The following is a 23,129-nucleotide window of genomic DNA, read 5'->3' as shown; positions in this document are numbered from 1 at the left end:
AAATATGACAAGGCCATTCAAACATGGACTACAAAATAATAAACCAAACATTCTCACTTTTTCTCTTCACCTGTCTCCCTTTGGCCAGGTGGAATTCGCTGCAGACATAGGCCTTCACTATAAAGGAGAGCTAACAGTTGTTTTACGTTACATCCCCCCAGAGGAGAACCTGATGATTCCTCTAGAACAAGTTCAAGGTAGAGTAAAAATCAATGACTTTGACCACGGGCATTCTGTGTCTAGACGTATGGTAACAGGGATCAGGAATTGGTTGGATTATTTTACTTTGGCATTACACAGATGAAAATGTATAGGGTTGGGTGTCACTGTCTTGGAAGACAGTTGAGAAGTATATCCTACAAATGGGGAAGGGGGCAGGATCTTTAAGAGTAAAGGACAAAGTTTATACTGGAAACCAGGATCACTGATGGCATTTGTTTCCTGGAAATCCCAGAGATCTAGGATGTTCCCCAGGATGAAGAGGGAGGTGGGGAGGAGTACAGTCTGCGGAAAGGAGAGATGTAAAAAGCTGCTGTATAGATTTCTGACAGTCACAGTTACTCAGGGAGTCTGGAGGAAGAAGTTGACCTAGAACACAGGATGTAAAGGAAAAATCCAGATGGAGTCAACTTTTAGGTCCTTTTGGCCTTCTACCATCAACTGATCCAAGAAGCCTTCTCCAGCCTTGCATTCACTGTCACCCTCTTCAGTGTGACCCTGTGCAAGTAATTCACTGCCTCTTCGCCTCCATTTCCTCACTTCATAGGGATAGTGTGAGGATTAAATAGGTTCATTCATGGAAAGTGCCTAAAGCAGTTCGGAATAAAGGTGGTGGCGGTGGTTATTACTCGTGTTGAGCCATTTCCTCAGAATAATAATGTGACATGGGGAGAGTTGTCTCTCAATCAAAAACATAGTTGTGCCTGGGCCCTATATAGCATTTGGGCTGGCCTTTGAGCAAGAATATGGCTCAGGCAGCTCTCAGATTCACTTCCATTTTGTTCCTCTATACTCTGTAAAAAGGTATTCCTTGTTGGGAAGTATTTATAGTTTTACATTTATTTGTTCATTTTTTTTTTTTTTGCAACAAACACAAATGAAAGACCTATCCAGAGCACTGGGTGTGGTGCAAAAATAATGAATACTGTTATGCTGAAAATAAATTTTAAAAAAATTTACCCAGAAAAGAAAAGATAAGTATATTTTATGTAATATGGCACTAACTTTGAAAAAAAAAAACATGGACGGGACTGGAAGAGATTATGCTGAGTGAAATCAGTCAAGCAGAGAGAGTCAATTATCATATGGTTTCACTCATTTGTGGAGCATAACCAATAGCATGGAGGACAAGGGGCGTTAGAGAGTAGTAGGGAATTTGGGTAAATTGGAAGGGGAGGTGAACCATGAGAGACTATGGACTCTGAAAAACAGTCTGAGGGGTCTGAAGTGGCGGGGGGGTGGGAGGTTGGGGTACCAGGTGGTGGGTATTATAGAGGGCACAGCTTGCATGGAGCACTGGGTGTGGTGAAAAAATAATGAATACTGTTTTTCTGAAAATAAATAAATTGGGAAAAAAAAGTGTTTGTAATAAATATATAAAAAATTACATAGGAAAAAAAAACCTATCCAGAAGGAATCTGGTGGGGTAGAAACATTTGAATAAATCATGGAAAAACACAGTAACATAAAGGCCCAGTTCAGTCAGCAAATGAAATAAATCTTGGCAGGTTTTCTTTGTGAATTTTGAAATGGAACCCATGATTTCTCTCTCTTCCCTTTTCTCCCTTCCCCCTCCTTCTCCCTTCCCTTCTTCCTCCCTCCTTCTCTGTTTCTCTCTTTTCGATGGCTGATGCAGGAAAGAAGACCTTCAAAAGGGGAAAGAAGAAGGAGTCATCCGTAATCTTTGGAGGAATACTGGAAGTGTTGATCAAAGAGGCAAAGAATTTGACAGCGGTGAAGTCAGGAGGCACTTCTGATAGCTTTGTGAAGGGGTAATTTTGTTCTAACTCATCTTAGAAGATACTTAATGGGAGTTGAGAGGCTCTGTGACCCAGGAGACAGGGTTGGCTGTGAGACTTCTGTGTTCATCTTACTCTAAATGGACAAGGAGAAAGCTACCCTTATATGCTGGCTTTTAGATCTGAAACAACACGAGGCCAGGGGGCTCCTAATTCTAGTTTTCCCCTTGCTTCCAGCATATCTCAGGATTTCCCATCATTCTCACCCTCAATACTGACATATTTTCCTGTGAGATTCATTTCTCAAAGGAGGAGAAAATATGATTTTCTCTGTATAATATATTTATATTGTGCTTTGTTATAATTTGGTACTGGCAATAAACAACAACAAGAATATTGGATCCTTCATATTTTTCTCTCTTAAGGGAAATTGTAAAAAGAAATTTCAGAGCATCCTCCCTGGAGATAGTGACTGGAGAGTGTTTTGGGGACAGCATATTTCTTTTTTCCAATTTTTTTTCTTGTGCTTGATTTCTAGTTTCATAGCATCATGGTCAGAATAGCATGGTATGATCTCAGTCTTCTCAAGTTTATTGAGGCCTATTTTATAGCCCAACATGTGATGTATTCTGGACAGTGTCCCATATGTGCTTGAAAAGAATGTATATTCTGTTGTGGAATAGAACATTCTGTGTACATCTCTCATGTCCATCTTGTCTAATGTGTCATTCAAGGACACATTTTCCTTATTTATTTTCTGCCAGGATGCCTATCCATTGATATAAGTAGGGTGTTAAAGGTCCCTACTATTTTATTAGCATTAATTTCTCTCCTTATGTCCATTAATACTTGTTTTTGGTAGTTAGGTGTCCCAATATTGTATGCATAGATAGTTACAATTGTTATACGCTCTTGTTGGATTGATCATTTTATCATTATGTACTGTCCTTCTTTGTCTCTTGTTACAGTGTGTTTAATTAATTTTTTTAAATTTTAATTCGGTTAGCCAACTTCTACTACATCATTAGTTTCAGATGTAGCATTCAGTGATTTGTCAGTTGTATATAGCACACAGTGTCCATCATAGGGATACCCTCCTTAATGCCCATCACCCAATTACAGTCTGTTTTAAACTCAGTTTGGTCTGATATAAGTATTGTTTTTTCCATCTGCTTTTTTTTTTTCCATTTGCATGGTAAGATCTTTTTCATCCCTTCACTTTCAGTCTTCTATGTATCTTCAGGTCTGACTTTAGTCTCTTATAGGCAGCATATAGATGGATCTTGTGGGGTTTTTTTTGTCCATTCCACCATCCTCTATCTTTTGGTTGGAGCATTTAGACCATTTATGTTTAAAGTAATTGTTGCCATGATGTGCTTGGAACTAGACGGTATTACACTAAGTGAAATAAGTCAAGCAGAGAAAGATAATTATATGATTTCACTGGTATGTGGAATTTAAGAAACAAAACAGAGGATCATAGGAGAAGGGAAGGAAAAATAAAATAAGATGAAATCAGAGAGGGAGGTAAACCGTAAGAGACTCTAAACTATAGAAAACAAACAGAGTCCCTGGAGGGGCAGTGGGTAGGGGGATGGGATTACTGGGTGCTGGGCATTAAGGAGGACATATGATGGAATGAGCACTGGGTGTTGTATGCAACTGATGAACCACTGAACTCTACCACTGAAACTAGCAATATACTATATGTTAATTGAGTTTAATAAAATTTAAAAAATAAGGTAATTATTAATAAGTAGACACATACTGCCATTTATTCATTGTTTTCTGGTTGTTTTTGTAGTTCTTCTCTGTTCCTTTGGTGTTCTCTTGCTCTCTTTCTTTGTGGTTGATGAGTTTCTGTAGTGTTATGTTTGGCTTTCTTTTTCTTTCTTTTTTTTTGTCTATTTATTACAGGTTTGGGGCATGAGGTTAATTCTTTGGGTCAATAGCATTATTGTTCCTCTCATCAATCCTTCTTAAAAAACTGTAATTGACTCTGTAAGAAAATGAGTCAAACCTTTACCCTCACACATTCTAATTTTGGTAAAGCCAGCAGTAAGGTGAAGCAGATATCTGGGGCTTTCCTGCTGGTGAATGTGTGGGCCTGAGTCCCAGTTCATCTGTCCTTCTTTTTTTTTCACAATAGTTTTAAGCACAAAAGAAATGCTTTATTTGGATCCTGTGACTACAATTTGCCTCACCAGCCCCACCATCCTGTTCAGGCCTCTTCCTGCCCACTCTCTAATGGGATGAGGAAATGGCTCCTCACCTATGGCCTCATTGTGGCCTTGCAGCGGTGACTAACATCTTTTGAAATAATTTTCAGTATATCATGTTGAACATTTACAAAACAGAGATAATAAAGGATGATATCTTTATTCTATAATGAAAGAAAGGCCAGTGACTTTCTAGTAAATTCCCTCTCTAATTACACTTAAATATTGAGCTGATCTTTTTTTTTTAAAGATTTTTTTAAAATTTATTTATTTGACAGAGAGAGATCACAAGTAGGCAGAGAGGGAGGCAGAGAAAGAGAGAGGAGGAAGCAGGCTCCCTGCTGAGCAGAGAGCCCGATGCGGGACTCAATCCCAGGACCCTGAGATCATGACCTGAGCCGAAGGCAGCAGCTTAACCCACTGAGCCACCCAGGCGCCCAATATTGAGCTGATCTTAAAGGAACCTCAGGTTTTTTTTCTAAGAGTGCATTAGAAAGGGGGCACCTGGGTGGTTCAGTCAGTTGAACATCTGACTCTTTGTTTTGATTCGGGTACTGGTCTTGGGATCCTGGGATTAAGCCCTGCATAGGTTTCTATGCTCAGTGGGGATTCTGCTTGAGATTCTCTCCCTCCCTTTCCTTCTGCCCCTCCCCAACATGTTCACTCTCTCTCACCCTCAAAATAAATAAATCATTAAGAAGGAAAGAGAAAGCCAGAAAGCAAAATTTCTTTCTCTCGCATGTATACAAAGACAAAGGGTAAACCATCTAGGGCAGGTATGAAAGCATCATGATAATTAGGGACTCTTGTTTCTTCTGTCTTTGTGTGGTATCCACCTCATGGCCAAGATCACTGCTGGAGTATCAGCTATCCCATCTAAATTCCAGCTGTCAAGACAATTCTCAGAAATTTCATGCAGAACCACTTTCTATATCCTTTGGGCAGGATCTTAGTACATTGGCTATGCTGGCTGCAAGGGAGGCTGGGAATGTAGTCTTTATTCTGGGCAATCTTGTGCCTAACTTTAAAAAAAAAAGAGTCTTTTTAAAGAGTAAGGAGAGAATGAATATCGAGGGATAAGCAGTCTCTTCTTGGCACATGAAATGAAATCTTAAGTGTTGCAGGGTGTCTTCTTTATTGTAAGTACCTACTACAGGAGATATTTTCATTTCGAGAAGAGGGAAGGACCAAAATAGGATTAGAAAGGAGAGTATAGGCATTTTGCTATTGTCCTACTTAAGATAAACAATAAAATCTTCCACTTAAATCTAGATGTAAGCATATAAGTACCTTGAAGAAAAAATGAAATACACACACACAGGCACCAAGAACTACAGGGAATGGAAATAACTACTCAAGGAAGCCATTTTCTGTTTTCCCCAATGGCTTGATTGCATTTTCTCTTGCAGCTACCTGCTCCCAGATGACAGCAAAGCTACCAAGCACAAAACTCTGGTGGTAAAGAAGAGTGTTAACCCTCGGTGGAATCATACTTTCATGTTCAGCGGCCTGAACCCCCAGGATATAAAGAATGTTTGCCTAGAACTCACTGTCTGGGACAAGGAGGCCTTTTCCAGCAACATCTTTCTGGGAGGAGTTCGTTTGAATTCTGGAACAGGTGAGGGACTTGGGGACCCTGAGTTGTGTGTGACTAGTGGTTCCTATGGGTTAGTATGTAGGAGATGTTCATGTAACTTCAATGTTTATATTCAGTCCTTTTATAAAATATCACTTACACTTTAGTTTAAGTGAATGTCAACTACTTTCATTGGTGTTGTTTCAGGTTTTTCTCAGGGGAGGATCACTGACACAGCACAGGCTTCTGACAGGGGAGAGAATGATTCCCAAGACCAACTTTACTTCATCCTCTTCTCAGATGACTCACTGGTTGAATTGAAAGGAAACCCATTTTTCTCCCTAAAAAATAACACCTAATGTCCAAACAGATTGTGGCAACATGCTGCTGATGTCACAAGACACGGCCACAACCGGGCAGATTGGAGGGAAATGGTGGGGGCAGAGCACAGGTAGCCCCCAAGACCCTCATTATCCCATAATTTACGTCAGACACAGAGGGCCGATGTGCACTGTGGTCAGTACTGTTAAGAACAACCCCACCTGTGTGGTGCTATGCGTAGTTATAGATTTAAGGAAAACCAAAAATATCTATACCACTAAACCAAAAAGTCCCCAGCTTAGAGAAGCGGCCTTGTTAAAAAAGGAGAACCCCAGAGCCCACTACATCCTGTTCTTCTGTCCTGTTACCTCAGTCCCAATGAGCCAGCTCTTTGTGAGACTACCAGAGCAGGGGAAGAAATGAGCCATGAGGGCCATCCTGCTTTGTTTCTCATTATCTTGGCAGAAGAGAGTAGTACCAACTGGAAAGGGAGTCTGCCATTCTAACACTACTCACTAGATAGGGTGAGTGAAAACAAGCCAGTGAAGGGCTCTGCTCAATAAGGCCCCCTCAGAGGTTGATAGGTGTCTTCCAGAAGATCCAAACATTTCATCTGTGAAGGGTAATGCTCCCTTGTCCCTTCCTCTCAGGTGTGAGCCACGGGAAGAGTGTGGATTGGATGGACTCTCAAGGGGAAGAGCAACGCCTATGGCAGAAGATGGTGGACAATCCTGGGACTCCCGTCGAGGGTGTGCTCATGCTCCGGTCCAGCATGGGGAAGTGTAGGCTCTGAAGGTACCAGTCTCCAAAGTGAGGCCTCGAGGCACTGTCTGGCTGCTGTCTGATCTCAGTATTGGTCTTGCAACCTAGGATTCTGCTTGCCTGCCATTTTTCACCTGAGTGTATTGGGACACGTGAGTAGAGATGTCCACGTTATGAACATTTAGGGTCTCACTGAGTGTCTCATAGAGCATGTACCTCTGTGTGTCCAGGGACCAGGACCTTTTTGATTGGACAGTAAAAAGTGTGCCACACTGTCCTGTCAACGGCAAGTTATGCAATGATTCATAGACTTTATACCATAAGGGAAATGGTACAAGCTTCTTTGAAACTACAGTTGAAATTTGGAATCCCTAAACTTTTTCTATTACTGAGTTATTTTACATTTCCTAAAATGGTTTGAGGGTAAAAGGGGCCACTCATAACATAGTTCACTTGAAGAGTAAGAAGGAATACTGACTACGCTTTCCTCACCCTGGGAATTCCCATAATCCCTAAAAGGCATTGTGGGGATGGTTGCTTAGACAAGGAGATGGCGCTCTTATTGTAGCAAACTTGTGGATTAACCAGGTAAGTTTTCAAGATGAACGGACAGGTTTTTCTATGGTGATTATATAATCTATAATCTAAATCAGCCCACTTTTAAGAGTGGAAAGAACTAGATCTTTCTATCTGAACAATAGTTGGATCGACCAGGGAAAATGGAGACATGGTGTCACCCTAATTATGACTTAGGAATTAGAGAGCTCCATTGTAAATATCTATTTTGTAAAATATTCTAAGCCACTGACTACAAGGGAATAATGTACAAAATGTACATTTTGAGCCCCTGCATGTGTCGTATCTACTGATATCCCACTGGTCAAAGAAAGTCATATGGCCAAACCTAAAATCAGGAGGCAGTGAAATCTACTCTGTTCATGGTGAAGCCATGGCAAGCATGAGGATCCAGGAAGGGAAGAAGAATCAGTAGTTCAGTAGTTCAGTCTACTTTACCTTCTATTAGCTGGAATTCCAGGTGCGTCAGCCACCAAAGTTAGAGGCAAAGATAGTTGAAGTTGAAAGGTACTTCAGACCTGGTGCCTCATTTTGCATGTTCCAAACCTCAAGCCCCTAGAGAGCTAAAGGACTTGCCCAAGATCGTATAAAAGCCATGACGGTATCCAGACTTAAATCCAGGGTGTGACTTGTCAGCTAGTGTTCTTTCTACAGTTGCCCTTGGCATAATCTTACACTTCTCAGGGTGGATGGGAGGGCAGAGATGAAGGAAGGTGGAGTGGAGTTGGGTTATTTCAGTATGAAGTACCTGCCTCTCTCTTCTTCTGGAGTCCTATTCTAGCCCCTCAGTTCATTTTTTCACTTGAATTCATATAAAATCTTCAAAAAGGTAGAAATGGAATTTTACTGATATAAAAGCTAGAATCATCTTCAGGCTTATTCAAGCTATTTTTTTTCCCATATTCTGAATTTCTTCCTGAATTTTAAAAACTGAAATAAGAATATATTTAGCATTATTCTTGGGGATAAGCAGTCTTTTTTCAATATTATTCAAAAATAGGCTAATTCTCAAAAATTGAACTTATTGGTCAGTTGTAGCTTAGTACATAGGGAACATTTTTTTTTAAACTCAACACCCATATCCCTGTGCTACTCTTCTTAAAAACAGAAAGCTAAAACTGTAAGATCATCACTACTTCCTATATTGGAAAAATTAATTGTCTTCAGACTTGATCTGACTCATTCTGTCTGCAGTGACATTTTTAGGACACATGAGAGGGTGATGTTGGTGACGTCTGGAGACCTCTCCAGTGTAAACAAACTAAAGTTTATTTTATTCACTAATCACAGAAGTGACAAAATAATAAATTCCAAAATGTATACCTTGTACTCTAGATGAGCATAACCCTATGTGTTCAGACCTTTGCCACCTTTAAAGCAATTCTCTATATTATGTTTTCATAAAATCCAATATCTAACTGGGTATTTCCATAATGCAAAAACCGAAGTATGCAGAAGTCCATCAGAAACCTGCAGTGGTGTTCTCAGAAAAAAAAAACAGGTGAATTGACCTTCAGGTCACTCTGTTTTACTAAGTGTTGTGTACAAGTACAAATATTTTTAAATATAGGTAATATATGTGAATGGCACAAAAGTTAAATGGTTCAAAACTGCAAAAAGTAAGCCTGCCTTCTTTATCTTCCCTAGCAGAAGTGACTGATAGCCTCATTCTTTCTTATGGCTTTATTAGGTGTTGCATTATAGGGATATGGCACATTGATTTAACCCCACCTATCAAATGCCACATTAAATATGGTTAACTTCGCTACCTACATTTGGTGGCTTTTCAGAGCAACCTTTCAAACATCAACACTTTCACATTCAAAATGAGGCATATGTATTATACAGCCACTCCACTTTTGGGTGTTTATCCTCTAGAGGTGGATATAGATGTGAGAAATGAGTACATTCGAAAGTGTTTATTGCAAAAGATAGGAAAGATCCAACAGCCCATCAGTAGAGGCCTTATAATATCATATATACCTACTTTCTCTGTTTCATTAGTCTCCCTCTCCTTGTCTGCTGAAGATCGCTCAGTGATAAACTCTGGATTCTCTAGTGCTTGTTCTTTCCTTCCTCCTCACTTCAAACACCCTCTCGGGCATTATCATGTACCATGCCTCCATGGGTTTCTGTGCCTATAACTTCACACTCGCATCTCCAACCCACACCATTCCTCTCAGCCCCAGACCCAGATCCAGCTGCCCATATGACATAGCCACCAGGACAGTTCGTGTTTTCAACAGAGTCAAGACTGAACTCTTCATTCGAGCCTTCCTCTTGTACCCATTTCTATCTACTTCAGTACATCCTGTCTCTCTACCTCGTACCGTCCTCTACCCAGTCACCATAAGTAACAGAGTTTCAGCCCAAGACAGCTCACCCCACCCTGTGTCAGCACAGATAAAGGCCCAGAGGGTGTGTTCTCCGTATCACCTCAGAAGAGACCATGGCCTTGCCTGGAGTGTCCTCCTCCTTATTTGGAGATCTCGGCCCTCAATTTTCCCTCAGATGAATCAGACAAGTTGTAAAGGGCCATGGGCAAGCTTTAAAGCCTGACTTGATCCATTCAGTTTGTCAACAGCACTTGCAGGACACGTGGAAGATTATCTACTAACTCTCATTTCATTCACACGGTCACTGGAACCAGAATCAATGGGATGCAGATTTTCCAGGTCACAAAAATGCCAAAAGCGAAGCTATTTCACGGGACTTCATATTCCCGGCCTCTTTTTTCCTTAATAAACTTATATGAATTTATGACCAATGATCATTAAGTACTTAACTAACTAATGGATGAATTGGACCTACCTGATTCACAGTAATAGGGGTCTCGTCATCGCCTGCTACCCTACGGTTTCCATTTGCTGGGGGAGGAGAAAGTTATGGATGAAATAAGGACAAACCCCACTTTTAGAAACAGAAGAGATTGAAATATCAAGTCACCCCAGAAGTATCTCAGAGTAAAAGCCTATGGCACTTGGGACTGTGATCAGTGTTTATTTTTTGTTCTGTATAGATATTTCACATCACACTGAGCATTGCCCTTAGGAGTTGGCAGAATGGCTTCCAGTGGCTTCCAAAGCCATGGAAATTGGGCTGCATCAAGGATTCCAAAGGATTGTCTGAGTCATCTGGAGTGAATTTAATATACTGATTCCAGAGCATTGTCCCAAACCTACTGAATAAAATCTCCAGGATTTTAGCAAGCTTCTTGGGTGACTCTAATACAAATGGATCACAGTTTGAGAAACATTGCATTAGAGGACAGAATAACTCCACTGTATTCTTTGGGCTAACTCTATGTCATGATGGCAGATTGGATTTGGTTAACCTGGACGTTGCTCATTGCAAGGCAACCGTGGTGAGGTGAAAGGAGCCTAACCTCGGACTTAGAAGATGTTAGCTCAGGTCTTGACTACTTACCAACTGTGTGACCTCGGTCAAGTTAATTCTCCAATCTAGGCCTTGATCTATTTGCCTGTAAAGTAGGAATAATTGGGTTAACTTGGAGTTACCGAAGATATGAAATAAAGTAATACATGTAAATATGCCTTGTAAATTTTAACACACTGGCCAGGGGAAAGGTCATTGGTGAGCTAGTTATAAAACTCTGTGGTTCATAATCTCTTAGGCCCTTCTTTTCCTGAATGCTTCATTAGGGCTTAATCATTCCATGTACAGTGAAGTGGTTTCAGTGTACAGCAGAGATACAAGAAAGAATAAAAAATCCTTATTTTGTGCCATGTGACCTATTGTGGGTGGTAGTAATTTATTTATTTTAGGCTGGAATTTACTGCTTCATCTGAAAAGATAATAAATATTTCAAAATGTGTTTTATTTGATGGACAGAAAAACTGTGCTCCATTTTTTAGTAAGTTGTGGAATCTGCAAGCAAACCATGTTGTTGCACCTTTCCTTAATACCCTCTTCCATTGGGAAGACCAACTCTTTCTGTGGCCCATTGCCTAGCCTTCATGCCATGGAGATCAAACCTGCCTTCCTCCCAGGGATGTTGTTGAGAATCATGCTTTTTATTTGCAGAAGGAAGTGTACCATTCTGTTTAAACAAATTCCACAGAAATACAAGCCACTGTTGTCATTATGAGGAAAGCATAGTGTTTCAAAGATTAACAGTCGTACCTCATTTACCTCACGAGAATTCATCAAGCTATTCTGGTAGAGAGTTCCTTTCCCACTTGGATAAGGGATGTGGAATATATAGTTAGTGTTGCCTATAGATTACAAAACACTCACATAGGGTAGTAGATCTCTTTCTCTTTAGTAGTTCAGCACAAGAGGAGACTTAGCTCTACTTTCCTTTTTTCCTTGGTTGAGGCAAAAATCAATACAGCAAACAAATAAAATATTATTATAGTTAAAGCAGAAGTTTAAGTCATTGGCATTTGTGAGGGGAAAAAAAGTCTCCTTCTAGAAGGGCAGGGAATTAGATGTGTGTTTGAATCTAAATATTTTGTTTCATCCCTTTATGTTATGATCTGCTTACTTCAGGGAAGGAATCTCATGCCTCCATCCACGCATTTTTTTCTGCTTAGCCAAAGATTCCTTTTGTCTTAAGAAAGTTGAAACTTGTTTGCGCCAATCCATGAGAAGGGATGAGGCCCAACAATATAACTTTTAAAATCTTTCTCATTTGGAAACGAGGAAGGGAGGGAGCCGTTCAGTTACAAGGCAGATTATGTCCATCATTTATGGTTCTTTTTTTATCATTTCCCCATATTCTTTATTCATAAATGGACATTTTTGAAGAGAGATCATTGGTTTCAGTGGATGTGAAGAAATAGATGTCTAGGCTTTCTTGAATCTTTTTGCTTTTGACCTGCCTCATTACCACCAATTAACCTTTCCTTCTTAATTCCTAAAGCTCTTCTTACATTGTCCCTCTGACTGATGGAGTGGTCTACAAGAATCTCAGGAGATGCCCAGAAGCCTTTTTTTTTCACATGGATTAATGGAAATATTAATTATTAATTTTCTGCTTTTTCCTTTCACTTTCAAACCCAACTCCCTAAGAGTCATAGGTTTGCAAAGCATCTGAATCCACAAAGCCAGTTTGCAGTGTTGTATGGGGACTGTCTTGGCTACTTTCCAGGATGATAAGGGGCACGAAACATCCCTGAAAAGGTAATGAGGTATTGAACTTTTCTAAGGAAAAGTACAGTATTATGGTATTTCAGTAGGTAAGTGAGGAGGGAACCCCATGCCTGGAGAGCAATTCATGGTTGATAAATTCCAAGAAAGGTCTCTCTAGAGGCAAGGTTTTTGTTTTGTTGAGTAGGGAATACAGTGTGGGCCAGACATGAATTGCTAAGGATGTAGGGAAAGGAGAGGGGAGTTACCTCCATTGGGGTTTTCCATTGTACCCCTTCTACCAGGCAGGTGTTCCTCAAAATAAATGCTATACAAATATTTAAATAACCCCTTAGAGGGGCACCATATCATCAGGGCAGGAATGGGCCCAACTGAATGCATTAGATCCCCATCCCTACATTGAGGGTCGTTGTCACAAGCAGGTTAGGGATTTTGTTGCTGTTGTTGCTTTTTCTGGGCGTGAAGATGAGTCTAGGAGTTTAGCGAGCTGGAGAAGGAAGGTTAACACTTTCAGGACCCTGAGAGCAGCTAAAGATGACTGGGTCATTGTGACACTGGAACAGAGGCTCTCCTCGTGAAGAAATAAGAGGGGTAAAGTTCCAAACAGCCAAAGACTGGGTCTTCTACTTGTGAGTCTCTTCATTCTGCTTTGTCCCTGGCCCCTACCTGCTTTAGCTGTCCATTTACTCTCCTCAAATCCTGCTTGGATAGGAAGTTGATCTCTTGGTTTGCTTTTGAATCGGTAAAATTTTATTGACTGTTGCAGTATTAGATCTACAGAAAAAGTGAGCAGAAAGTACAGAGAGTTCCTGTATCCCACTGCCCCCTCCCCTGCAAGTTCCTCCTCTAACAAATCTCGTGGTGTGGCACATTTATTGCAATTGATGCATCAGTATTGGTACATCATTATTAATTAACGTCCATAGTTTACATTAGGGTTCATTCTTGGTGTTTTACAGTTCTGTGGGTTTTAACAAATGCAAAATGTCACGTATCTACAATTACATCATCGTGCAGAATAGTTTTGGTGTCTTAGACATCCCCTGTGCGCCAAACTGTAGCAACCACTGATCTTTCCACCATCTGTAGTGTCTTGGCCTTTTCTCAGTATGTCATAGAGTAGAAATCCTACTGTATGTGGCCTTTTCTGACCTACTTGTTTCACTTACTGATGCATTTAAGGTTTCTCTGTGGCTTGTTGTGGCTTGATCGTCCATTTGTTTCTTTTTTTTTTTTTTTAATCGTAGCAAGAGCACTTAATGTGAGATTGCCCCCTCTTAACACGTTTTTAGGTGTACAATGTAGTATCTTTGTTTTCAAGTAAAGAGGAAAGGATGGAAAACTCTAGGAAATAATAATGTGTTTTAAAATCCCCTGGAGATGACGGGCGGGCTGTATGCATTGTGCTGGTTTTCTTGGTTCTATTTTTGACTCCAAACAATTGTTCCTATCCACTTGTCTTGCTGGGTTCAGTGTAAAATTGGTAACAATACTTAAATGTGTAACTTGCCTACTTTTAAGCTTCTGTATGGAACATGCACCCCAAACCAAAGCTTTGTGCCACCCTGTCCTTGCTGCAAAGTTTAATGTCTTTTCCATTAAATTCACTTTCCTAATATCTCTAATGTGTTCTATTGCAAGTTACTCCCGAGTTCTTGAAGATGGCCTGGAGACCCTTGAGGACTCATTATATGTCACCTGTTCCTCCTGTTTTTATACGTGTTTGTCTTCAGATAAAAACACATTTGCTGAACTGACACACAGAATGAGTGAGTGGGTTTTGTTTCTAAGGCGAGGGTGATGTTAAACACAACTCTTCCCTTTTTTTAAGATTTTATTTATTTATTTGTCAGACAGATAGAGAGAGAGAGCAAGCAAGCACGCACAAGCATGCAGAGTGGCAGACAAAGGCAGAGAGAGAAGCAGGCTCCCTGCGGAGCAAGGGACCCGATCCCGCACTCGATCCTGGACCCTGGGATCATGGCCTGAGCCGAAGGCAGTGGCTTAACCAACTGACCTACCCAGGTGTGGCTTAACCAACTGAGCCACCCAGGTGTCCCTGAACACAACTGTTCTTGGTGCTCAGCTACGAATCCAACCATCATTGTGGGTCTGGCTTACTTATCTTCCTGTAAATCTGAATCCTGATCAACAGCTCCCTTTGCACTCCCTGGAATAAATCATAGGCAGTGACGAGGGAAGAGTTCCATTCGTTGAGCCCCTATTATTATGTATTGGGTGCTTTTCCCAAACTGCTTTGTGCTTTGCTCCTTTGCCCTCTGGTTTTCAGCTGAGTTTGGCCAACTGGAGCAATTAGTGGTAGACTAGAAGACAAGAGGAGAGAAAGTTCAGGATGTTTATCCCCCATACTCCTTCCCTGCAGGACTGAAGGCTGTTAGAGGCTGTGTTCCTCTGTCCCAGCTCCTCTTGGGTGGTCTGTCCTAATACTATACCTACAACTCTCTCTGGGTTCCACTGATTCCCCCCACCCCTTACCCTTCAAGCTTAGGGTGGTAAATATCCTTTGATACTGCAAGTTTTGAAGCGCTACAGGATCCCCCACTGAGTTCCTTTACCACACCCACACCATTATAATCTGTTTCATTAGGTCCTCTTTCCCATGTGAGTCTGCGATCTGTTTCCCAGCAGGACTTTGACTAAAAATGATGTCATTGATGATAAGACATTCCCCGCTTCAAAGATGTTAAACTGTGTGTGTGGGGGGGGTGTGCATCTTAGAATCAATGAACTATGCTAGTTGTGATATAGTTGTGATATATTCCTGGTGAATGAATGAATCATTGAATGATTAGCATTCATAGTGCAGCTCAACTCAAAGACAGATACAGTATAGTGGTACGACAGATGGTGTGTTCAGAATAAAGCTCAAATATCAGAGTCAACACTTACTCTTCCTACGTACTGAGATGCTTTTTCTCAGTCTTGAGATGGATAGTCAACAAGAAGGTCATGGCCTAGCCTGGGATTCCTAGTTTTTTACAACCTGGGCTAAAACATTAAAATGCTGGATAGTCATTCCATTTCTCATAGAAGGGGATAGCTCTAAAGCAAATGCTACCAATGTGGGTAGAAATTTGCTTTTCGTGAAGCGGTACTGTTGTTGTTTGTGACTAGCCATGAACTGAGTTCAGAGTTCTCTGCAAGGAGAGAGTGGTCCCCAAGTCTGGAACCCCTCAGATTCCTCAGTTAGCTCACATCCACTGCTCCGTGTAACAACCAGCTTATATTCTGGTCAACTCTGTTTTTAATAGCCTTATTTACAATGGTAAGACCTTACTTAGGCTAGGCTGCCTAGCCCAGAGAATTCTAGAGAATTTTATCAGTCCTTTAGTGAGACTACTGATTGGAACTGCACAGACTGTCTTATTACAGAAATCTAGCAATGACTGAGTCTCGTCAGTCACGTATAAGAGCTACTGTGCTTTTGGAAAAGTCTGCTGTGTTTCCTTTTCCTGATTTGTAATTGTCCCCGTAGAGACAAAGGAAAAAGTGGCTCACCTCTGGTTCTCCTCTAGAACAATGATACTCAGAGCACTGGTCCATAATAAGGAGCTTACCTCCAAATTCAAAATCAACATGCTGCCTCTGTTGAGAAGGTTTTGCTGTCAAAAAATATCAGCCAAACCAAATAATGTGTTTATCGATACTGCGGATTTATGTTGGGAAATTACATAGGGAACTTGCAGTTCCCTACCTCTTTGTGAAACAGTAGTAGCAAATGGTCCAGGAACCTGCAGCCAGTAAGAGAACTAGACTTTGAGAAGCAGCACTTTAGACGGCCCTGGAACTCAGTCCCTTCCCAGAACCATCTTCTAAAATGGCCGCCACTTGTTGAGAAAGGAAAGCATTTCTTCTCGTTCTAGTATTCCAAGAAAAAGCATCAGTGGTAGAGTGGTGAGCATAGCTGCCTTCCAATATTCCAAGAAAGGGGTGGCTCCTCTCTCCAAGACTTTAAATCTGTCCCTGGTCTCAGAGGGCATCAGAAACCCACTTACTAGTCTGCCCAAGAGTCAAACGGAATTCTATGAAACAAAGACATTTCGGTTCTATTTGAAGTCAACTTGTCAGTCTCAGAACAGCAGCCTAAGTACAGCACTGTCCTGCTGGAAAACTTGTTCCTTCTGATGGGGGGACAGACAGATGAGACAAAAAACCCACATTCTGGGGGCGCCTGGGTGGCTCAGTGGGTTAAGCCGCTGCCTTCGGCTCAGGTCATGATCTCAGGGTCCTGGGATCGAGTCCCGCATCGGGCTCTCTGCTCAGCAGGGAGCCTGCTTCCTCCTCTCTCTCTCTGCCTGCCTCTCTGCCTACTTGTGATCTGTCTCTGTCAAATAAATAAATAAAAATTCTTTAAAAAAAAAACAAAAACAAAAACAAAAAACCACCACATTCTGTGCCCAGAGATCAAATTTCACCCAAGCTCTGACACAGTCATAGAACAAACAGGAAAATAAATCCTTCAGCGGAACATCTTCAGAACAGACACCATAGTAATAGATAAGCATCTTGACTCTGCATGTTCACCAATAAAATTGATTCTGGTTAACGACGCAAGATGCCTTGGCATCATTCCTATGCTTTGATTCCTAAAGAAAAACAAGTGCTCTATTTTAAATGAGTTAAGTGTAATTCTTACTATGCAATGCATACTGTAACCATTGGCCATAGCAGAGAAGCAGTGACTTTGGTGTTCCTTTCCTTTTCTTTTTTTCTTTTTCTTAAGATTTTACTTATTTATTTATTTGACAGAGAGAGCACACAAGCAGGCAGAGGTGGAGAGAGAAGCAGGCTCACTGCAGAGCACGGAGCCCGATGCAGGACTTGATCCCAATACCCCAGGATCATGGCCCGAGCCAAAGGCAGCGGCTTAACCGATTGAGCCACCCGGGTGTCCCTGGTAAATATTTCTAAGGCTGATTATATCAGCCTCCTTCTCAGTGGTTCTCAGTCCCTGGCTGAGTCCTTGGAAACTCTGAAAATCCCCCCAGGCCATGTGGATACCCAGGCAAATTACATCATCACCATCTCTGGGGACGGCACCCAGGCATCAGTATTTTTGAAACTCCCCAGATAATTCCAGCGTGTGCCTAGGGTCAAGAAGGACTGACATAAAGAGTATTGAGAGAACTAGAACGCCAACAAGGGTGTGGTGTTTGCAGGTCCTGCTTTAAAAAAAAATGCCCCTTGCCTTAGGGCACTAAACTAAGAAGAACCTTCCAGCGTTTCTTCTGTTACATTGAGTCTCAAATTTGTGTGGTTAAAAAGCCAGTAAAGCTGGAAGGAAATGAAATATCTGTGACCTTTTTGTGAAGATTAAGTGCAATACTGTGTGTGCAGTATTAGTTTGGATTCTTGATGGGCTGAAAGATTCCACTCATCCCTGCTCTTAATTTCCAATTAATTTAGGGCAGGATATAGAATTTATTGAAAGAACGAGATCGGCAGAAAACAGGAACAGATGCAACAAATTCGAAGGGGCTTTCCTTTGTCGATAAAGCACACAGCTACCAGGAACACGCTCCATGAGTCCTGTCAGAGTGGAGAAAAGAGCCAAATTTTTGGTACGATTCCAGTCCTTTCTACACAAGCTCCTGTCGGCATTCCTGGATTCTGTCACATTCCAGAAACATCAGTGCACTTCTGTTTAGGGAAGTAGTTCATAGCGTGTGGTCTTCAGACCGCTGGGTGTCTGAAAAGCTTTTCAGGGGGTCAGCAAGGTCAAAACGATTTTCCTTAACTTGCTTTTTTTCACCGTGTCGATGTTTGCACCAATGGTCGGAAAGCAATGGTGAGTAAAACCACAGCTACTTTAGCATAAATCGAAGTAGTGTGTTTCTTTGCCTTTATGCATGCATTGCAAATACATAAAATGCCACTTGGATTGAAGAAAATCCTTCATGAAGCAGTGAAAATTATTAACATTATTACATCTTGACCTTTAAATGCATGTTTTTAATTTTTTTGTACATGGCAGAGTACAAGGGTTGTCACAAGGAAAAGCCTTTGTGCCTTTGAGCTGCAAATTGAACTGGCTGCATTTATCACCATTTCATTATTTGAAAGAACAAATGACAAATGAACCATGTCACACAGTCTTGAGGACTGGGCGGACAGTTTCTCACAAATGAACAATGTATGCCCATCCTTTCAAGAAAAACAACTGAGTATTTATTAACAATTATAAAATTTGAGCTTGGAAGTAAAAATTTGAATTTTGATAAACTTGTATACACCTTTTGAGTATGACAGCTTCCCAACACTGAGAGAATTTTCTGAAAAGATCGATGGTGATGTGAATTTTCTTAATACTATTGACCAAATTTTCTCGACCTTTGGAAGGTTTGCCTGACTCAGTGAACCAATATTTTCTAAACGACCAATGTGCAAGGTAGAAAGTCATACATGGGTAAAAGATCCATTCAAAGTACAAGATAGACAATGGACTCTAATGCAATAGAATATAAAAATTTTTCTATAATAACATTAATCTTGAAGGAATGACTACTTGCTGTGTTTTGGTGAAAAGTCAAAGAAAAACATCCAGTTATATAAATAAGCTATTAAAATACTCCTCTCTAGTCCAAATATATATTTCTGTGAAGCCAGATTTTCTTTATATGCTTTGATCAAAACAATATATTGGTATTACAACAGACTGAATAGAAAAGCAGATATGAGAATCTAACTATCTGCTTTCATGGCAAACTTTGAAAACACTAGTAATAATGTAAAATGTCACATAGCTCACTTTTTTTGAGAAGCATATTTCATTTTCTAAAAATATAAACTATATAACTAAACTATGTAACTAATTATGTAACTATAACTGAAAAATATAAAATAACTATTTTAACATGAGGTTATTATTTTTTCTAAATGAATTAAATACAGATTTTTTAAAATTTCTGTTTTAGCCTCCTATTAACTTATACTTGACCTATAATACCAAGAATGCTATAATTTTTATACCCATATTATTTTAAGGTATAATTGATGTTTCAAGTGTACAACATGATTTAATGCTTGTATATATTGTGAAATGATCACCACAATGTCTGTTAACATCTGTTACCATATATAGTTAGAAAAATCTTTTTCTTGGGATGAGAACTTGTAAGGTTTACTCTCTTAACAATTCTCAGATATGGATTACAGTATTAACTATAATTGCCATAGTATACAGTAATCCCAATGGCTTATTTTATATTTAGAAGTTTCTATCGTTTGATCCCTTTCACCCTTCTCACCCATCCCCAACCCCTCACCCCCAACAACCACCAATAATAAATCTTTTGTAATTTTGAGGTTGGTTTTTTGGTTTGCTTCTTTGCCATTTTAGATTATAAATATACGTAACACCATATGGGATTTATCTTTCTCTGATTTATTTCACTTAGGATAATGTCCTCAAGATCCATCCATGTTGCTGTTGTAAATGGTAAGTCCATATTTTTTACAGCGGAATAATATTTTTCACACACACACATACATTTTCCTTACTCATTCATCTATCAATGGACATTTAGCTTGTTTCCATATCTTGACTGTTGTAAATAGTGTTGCAGTGAATGTAGAGGTGCTTATATCTTCTTGAGATACTGATTTTGTTTTCTTTGGATAAGAATCCAGAAGTGGAAATGCCAGATCATGTGGTAATTCTATTTTTAATATTCTGAGGAACCTCCATACTGTTTTCCACAGTGGCTGCCCCAGTTCACATTCCCACCAACAATGCATGAGGTTTCCTTTTTTTCTACGTTCTTGTCAACACTTTTGTTTCTTGTCTTTCTGATTCTAGCTCTTCTGACAGTTGTGAGGTGAGATCTCAATGGGATTTGGATTTCCCTGATGATGAGTGATGCTGAGCATCTTTTCACATGCCTGTTGGCCATCTGTATATCTTCTTTGGGAAAACTTCTATTCAGATCTTCCACTCTTTTTTAAAAATTTAAATTCAATTAGCCAACATATAGTATGTCATTAGTTTTTGGGTTTTGGCTTTGGAGTTGTATGAGTTCTTTATATATTTTTGATACTAACCCCTTTTTTAGCTATGTGATTTGCAAATATCTTCTATTTAGTAGGTTGCTTTTTTATTTTAAAAATGATTTCCTTTGCTGTGTAAAAAGCTCTTAGTGTGATGTGGTCCCTCTTGTTTATTTCTTGCTTTTGTTCCTATTGCTTTTGGAATCAGATCCAAGGAATCCTCTCCAAGACTAAAGTCAAGGAGATTACGTAATGTCTATGTTTTCTTCTATGAGTTTTATGGTTTTACGTCTTACATTCAAATCTTTAATCCATTTTGAGTTAATTTTTATGTATGGCATAAAATAATGGTCCAGACTCAGTCTCCTGCATGTGGCTGTCCAGTTTTCCAAACACCATTTATTAAAGAGATTATCCTTTCCCCATTATATATTCTTGACTTCCTTGTCATAAATGGATTGACCATATATGTGTGGGTTTATTTATGGATTGTCTATTCAGTTCCATTGATCTATTTTTATGCCAGTACCATACTGTTTTGATTATTATAACTGTAATATAGTTTGAAATCTGGGAGCATGGTGCCTCCAGCTTTGTTTCTCTTTCTCAAGACTGATTTGATTATTTGGGGTTTTTTTTGTGGTTCTACACAAATTTTAGGATTGTTTGTTCTATTTCTATGAAAAATGCCATTGGAATTTAGGGAAGGATTACATTGAATCTATAGATTGCTTTGGGTTGTATGTGCATTTTAACAATATTAATTCTTCCAATCTATGAGTATGGAATCTTTTTCCATTTATTTGTGTCATCTTCAATTCCTTTCATCATTGTCTTATAGTTTTCAGGGAACAGGTCTTTTACCTCCTTAGTTAAATTTATTCCTATGTATTATTTTCAAAAGGTATTTGATTCTTTTTGATACAATTATAAATGAGATTTTTTTCCCTTATTAGTTTGTATTTATAATACAGAAGTATTGGTAGATATCACCCACATAAACAAAAGTGCATTGGAGTCTTCCCAAGATTTGAGAACTGCTAACTTAAGGGAATGCTTACCATATAGGTTGACCTCATTTTTGTTCTTGCAGACAGTTAAATTACCAGTGTATCTTCCTGAACTCGTGGAAGCTTGGTTTTAGGATTTGTCGAGCAGGTCTGTTTGGGTTTATTTTGGTCCAGAGGCTTAGTCTTTACTTCTGGGTTTTCCATCGAAACCTCAGCTGTTCAGTGAACCCCTTTAACATGACTTGATCTCAGGCACGGACCTGCTGCCGAGCTGTCTGTTGAACTCTTTTACCTTCAACTGTTCTTTTCCCACCTGGACTCTGGAAGTTGACTGTGCACATGTACAACTCAGGGGTCAGTTAAAGATTTGAGAAAAATTTATCTGCAGATTCAGAGACTCCTTCACTATGGCTTTCTCTTCTCTCCCATGTTTCTCAGTTTCCAGTCTCTGTAGCCACCCTGCCTCTGTCCTCTGAATTTTCAGCCAAGACTATGGCTTTCTGCTTGAGTTCCATGTCCAGTTCATCAAGCAAATGGAAAGAGCCTCAGAGGCTTCCGAAGCTAAATATGGAGATCATTCAGTGTGTTTCCATTCTTTCAGGGTCCTATCTTCTCCAGTTTTTGCCTGCTTTTGACTGAGTTCCAGTGAATTCAAGCCACCTTTTTTTCTGGCTTTCCAGAGTTATAATTATCAGCAGGAGAGTTAGTATGATGTGAGTTCTTCTGCTGCTAAATGATGTGGAACCCCTGTCTCCTCCCATCTTTGAGCCAAGATCAGCAAGGCCATGTCCTCATCTGTAGGAAGATAAAAGTCCATAGCAGGTCCTTGAAAATGTGTTCTCCTCCACCTATGTGGTGTTCTAGAAACACTTTCTTCCCCCACAATTCACACAGTGAGTCTAATTTAACATCCTCTTACCTGGATGGTTCTGATGTTGGGCTAAGGGCCATCATCAGACACTCATTTTCTCATAGTCTTCCCCTTCGGTCTTAGCAGCTGGGCATTTGTCCAACATCTTGCACTCACACCTGCATTTTGTGATCAATTCTCATCATTTCATATGCCATTTTGAAACATACTTTGTGGCTTTTGACCATTTTACATCATTGTAGACTTGCGGCTCTAGTTGACATTAATCATGATCATATTTTTTGTGTTCAAATTGTTGGCACTTGGGCTTTAACCTACATCCTTATAAAGGTAGACGTTTTCCAATAACCCACGATGCTTCCTTTGTGCTCCTTTCCAATCAGTTTATTTCCTGACAGATGAAACTGCTGTTGTACTGGTTCCTGTCACTATGGACAAGTTTTGCTTGTTAAAAAAATTTCATGTGAAGGGAATTGTATAATATGTATACTCATTTGAGTCTGGCTTTTCCCCCTCAGGATAATAATTTTATATCATATCAGTACAGCACAGATCAGTAGTTTGTATATATTTGTTTTGGGTAGTATGACATCATGCCAGGTTAAACATTCTCCTGGGCAATTTCCAGCAGAGTTAATGATGAATAAAGCTGCAATTGTGTATCTACATTTTCTTGTCTCTTGAAAACACACCTAGGAGTGGAATTGTTAGGTTTTA

At 39.9% G+C, this 23,129-nt stretch overlaps 1 protein-coding gene across 7 annotated transcripts in view; it reads left to right on the top strand.

The window, feature by feature from the left end:
- Positions 1–19,959, top strand: part of SYTL5 (synaptotagmin like 5) — a 142,679-nt gene extending 122,720 nt beyond the window's left edge. For 6 of the 7 annotated variants that reach the window (XM_044235509.1, XM_044235511.1, XM_044235508.1 and 3 more), the window contains 4 exons: positions 89–197; positions 1,856–1,991; positions 5,587–5,795; positions 6,725–8,013. In XM_044235509.1, the coding sequence (XP_044091444.1) occupies positions 89–197; positions 1,856–1,991; positions 5,587–5,795; positions 6,725–6,867 (597 nt within the window). In that variant the 3' untranslated portion in view covers positions 6,868–8,013. Of the gene's footprint in view, positions 1–88; positions 198–1,855; positions 1,992–5,586; positions 5,796–6,724; positions 8,014–19,942 lie in introns of those variants that run through there. The other variant, XM_044235506.1, reaches the window with a different exon arrangement.
- Positions 19,960–23,129: the final 3,170 nt, after the last annotated feature.

The sequence above is a fragment of the Neovison vison genome, chromosome X, assembly GCF_020171115.1.
Source record: "Neovison vison isolate M4711 chromosome X, ASM_NN_V1, whole genome shotgun sequence".
NCBI lineage: Eukaryota > Metazoa > Chordata > Mammalia > Carnivora > Mustelidae > Neogale > Neogale vison.
This window is presented reverse-complemented; position numbering and strand designations above follow the sequence as displayed.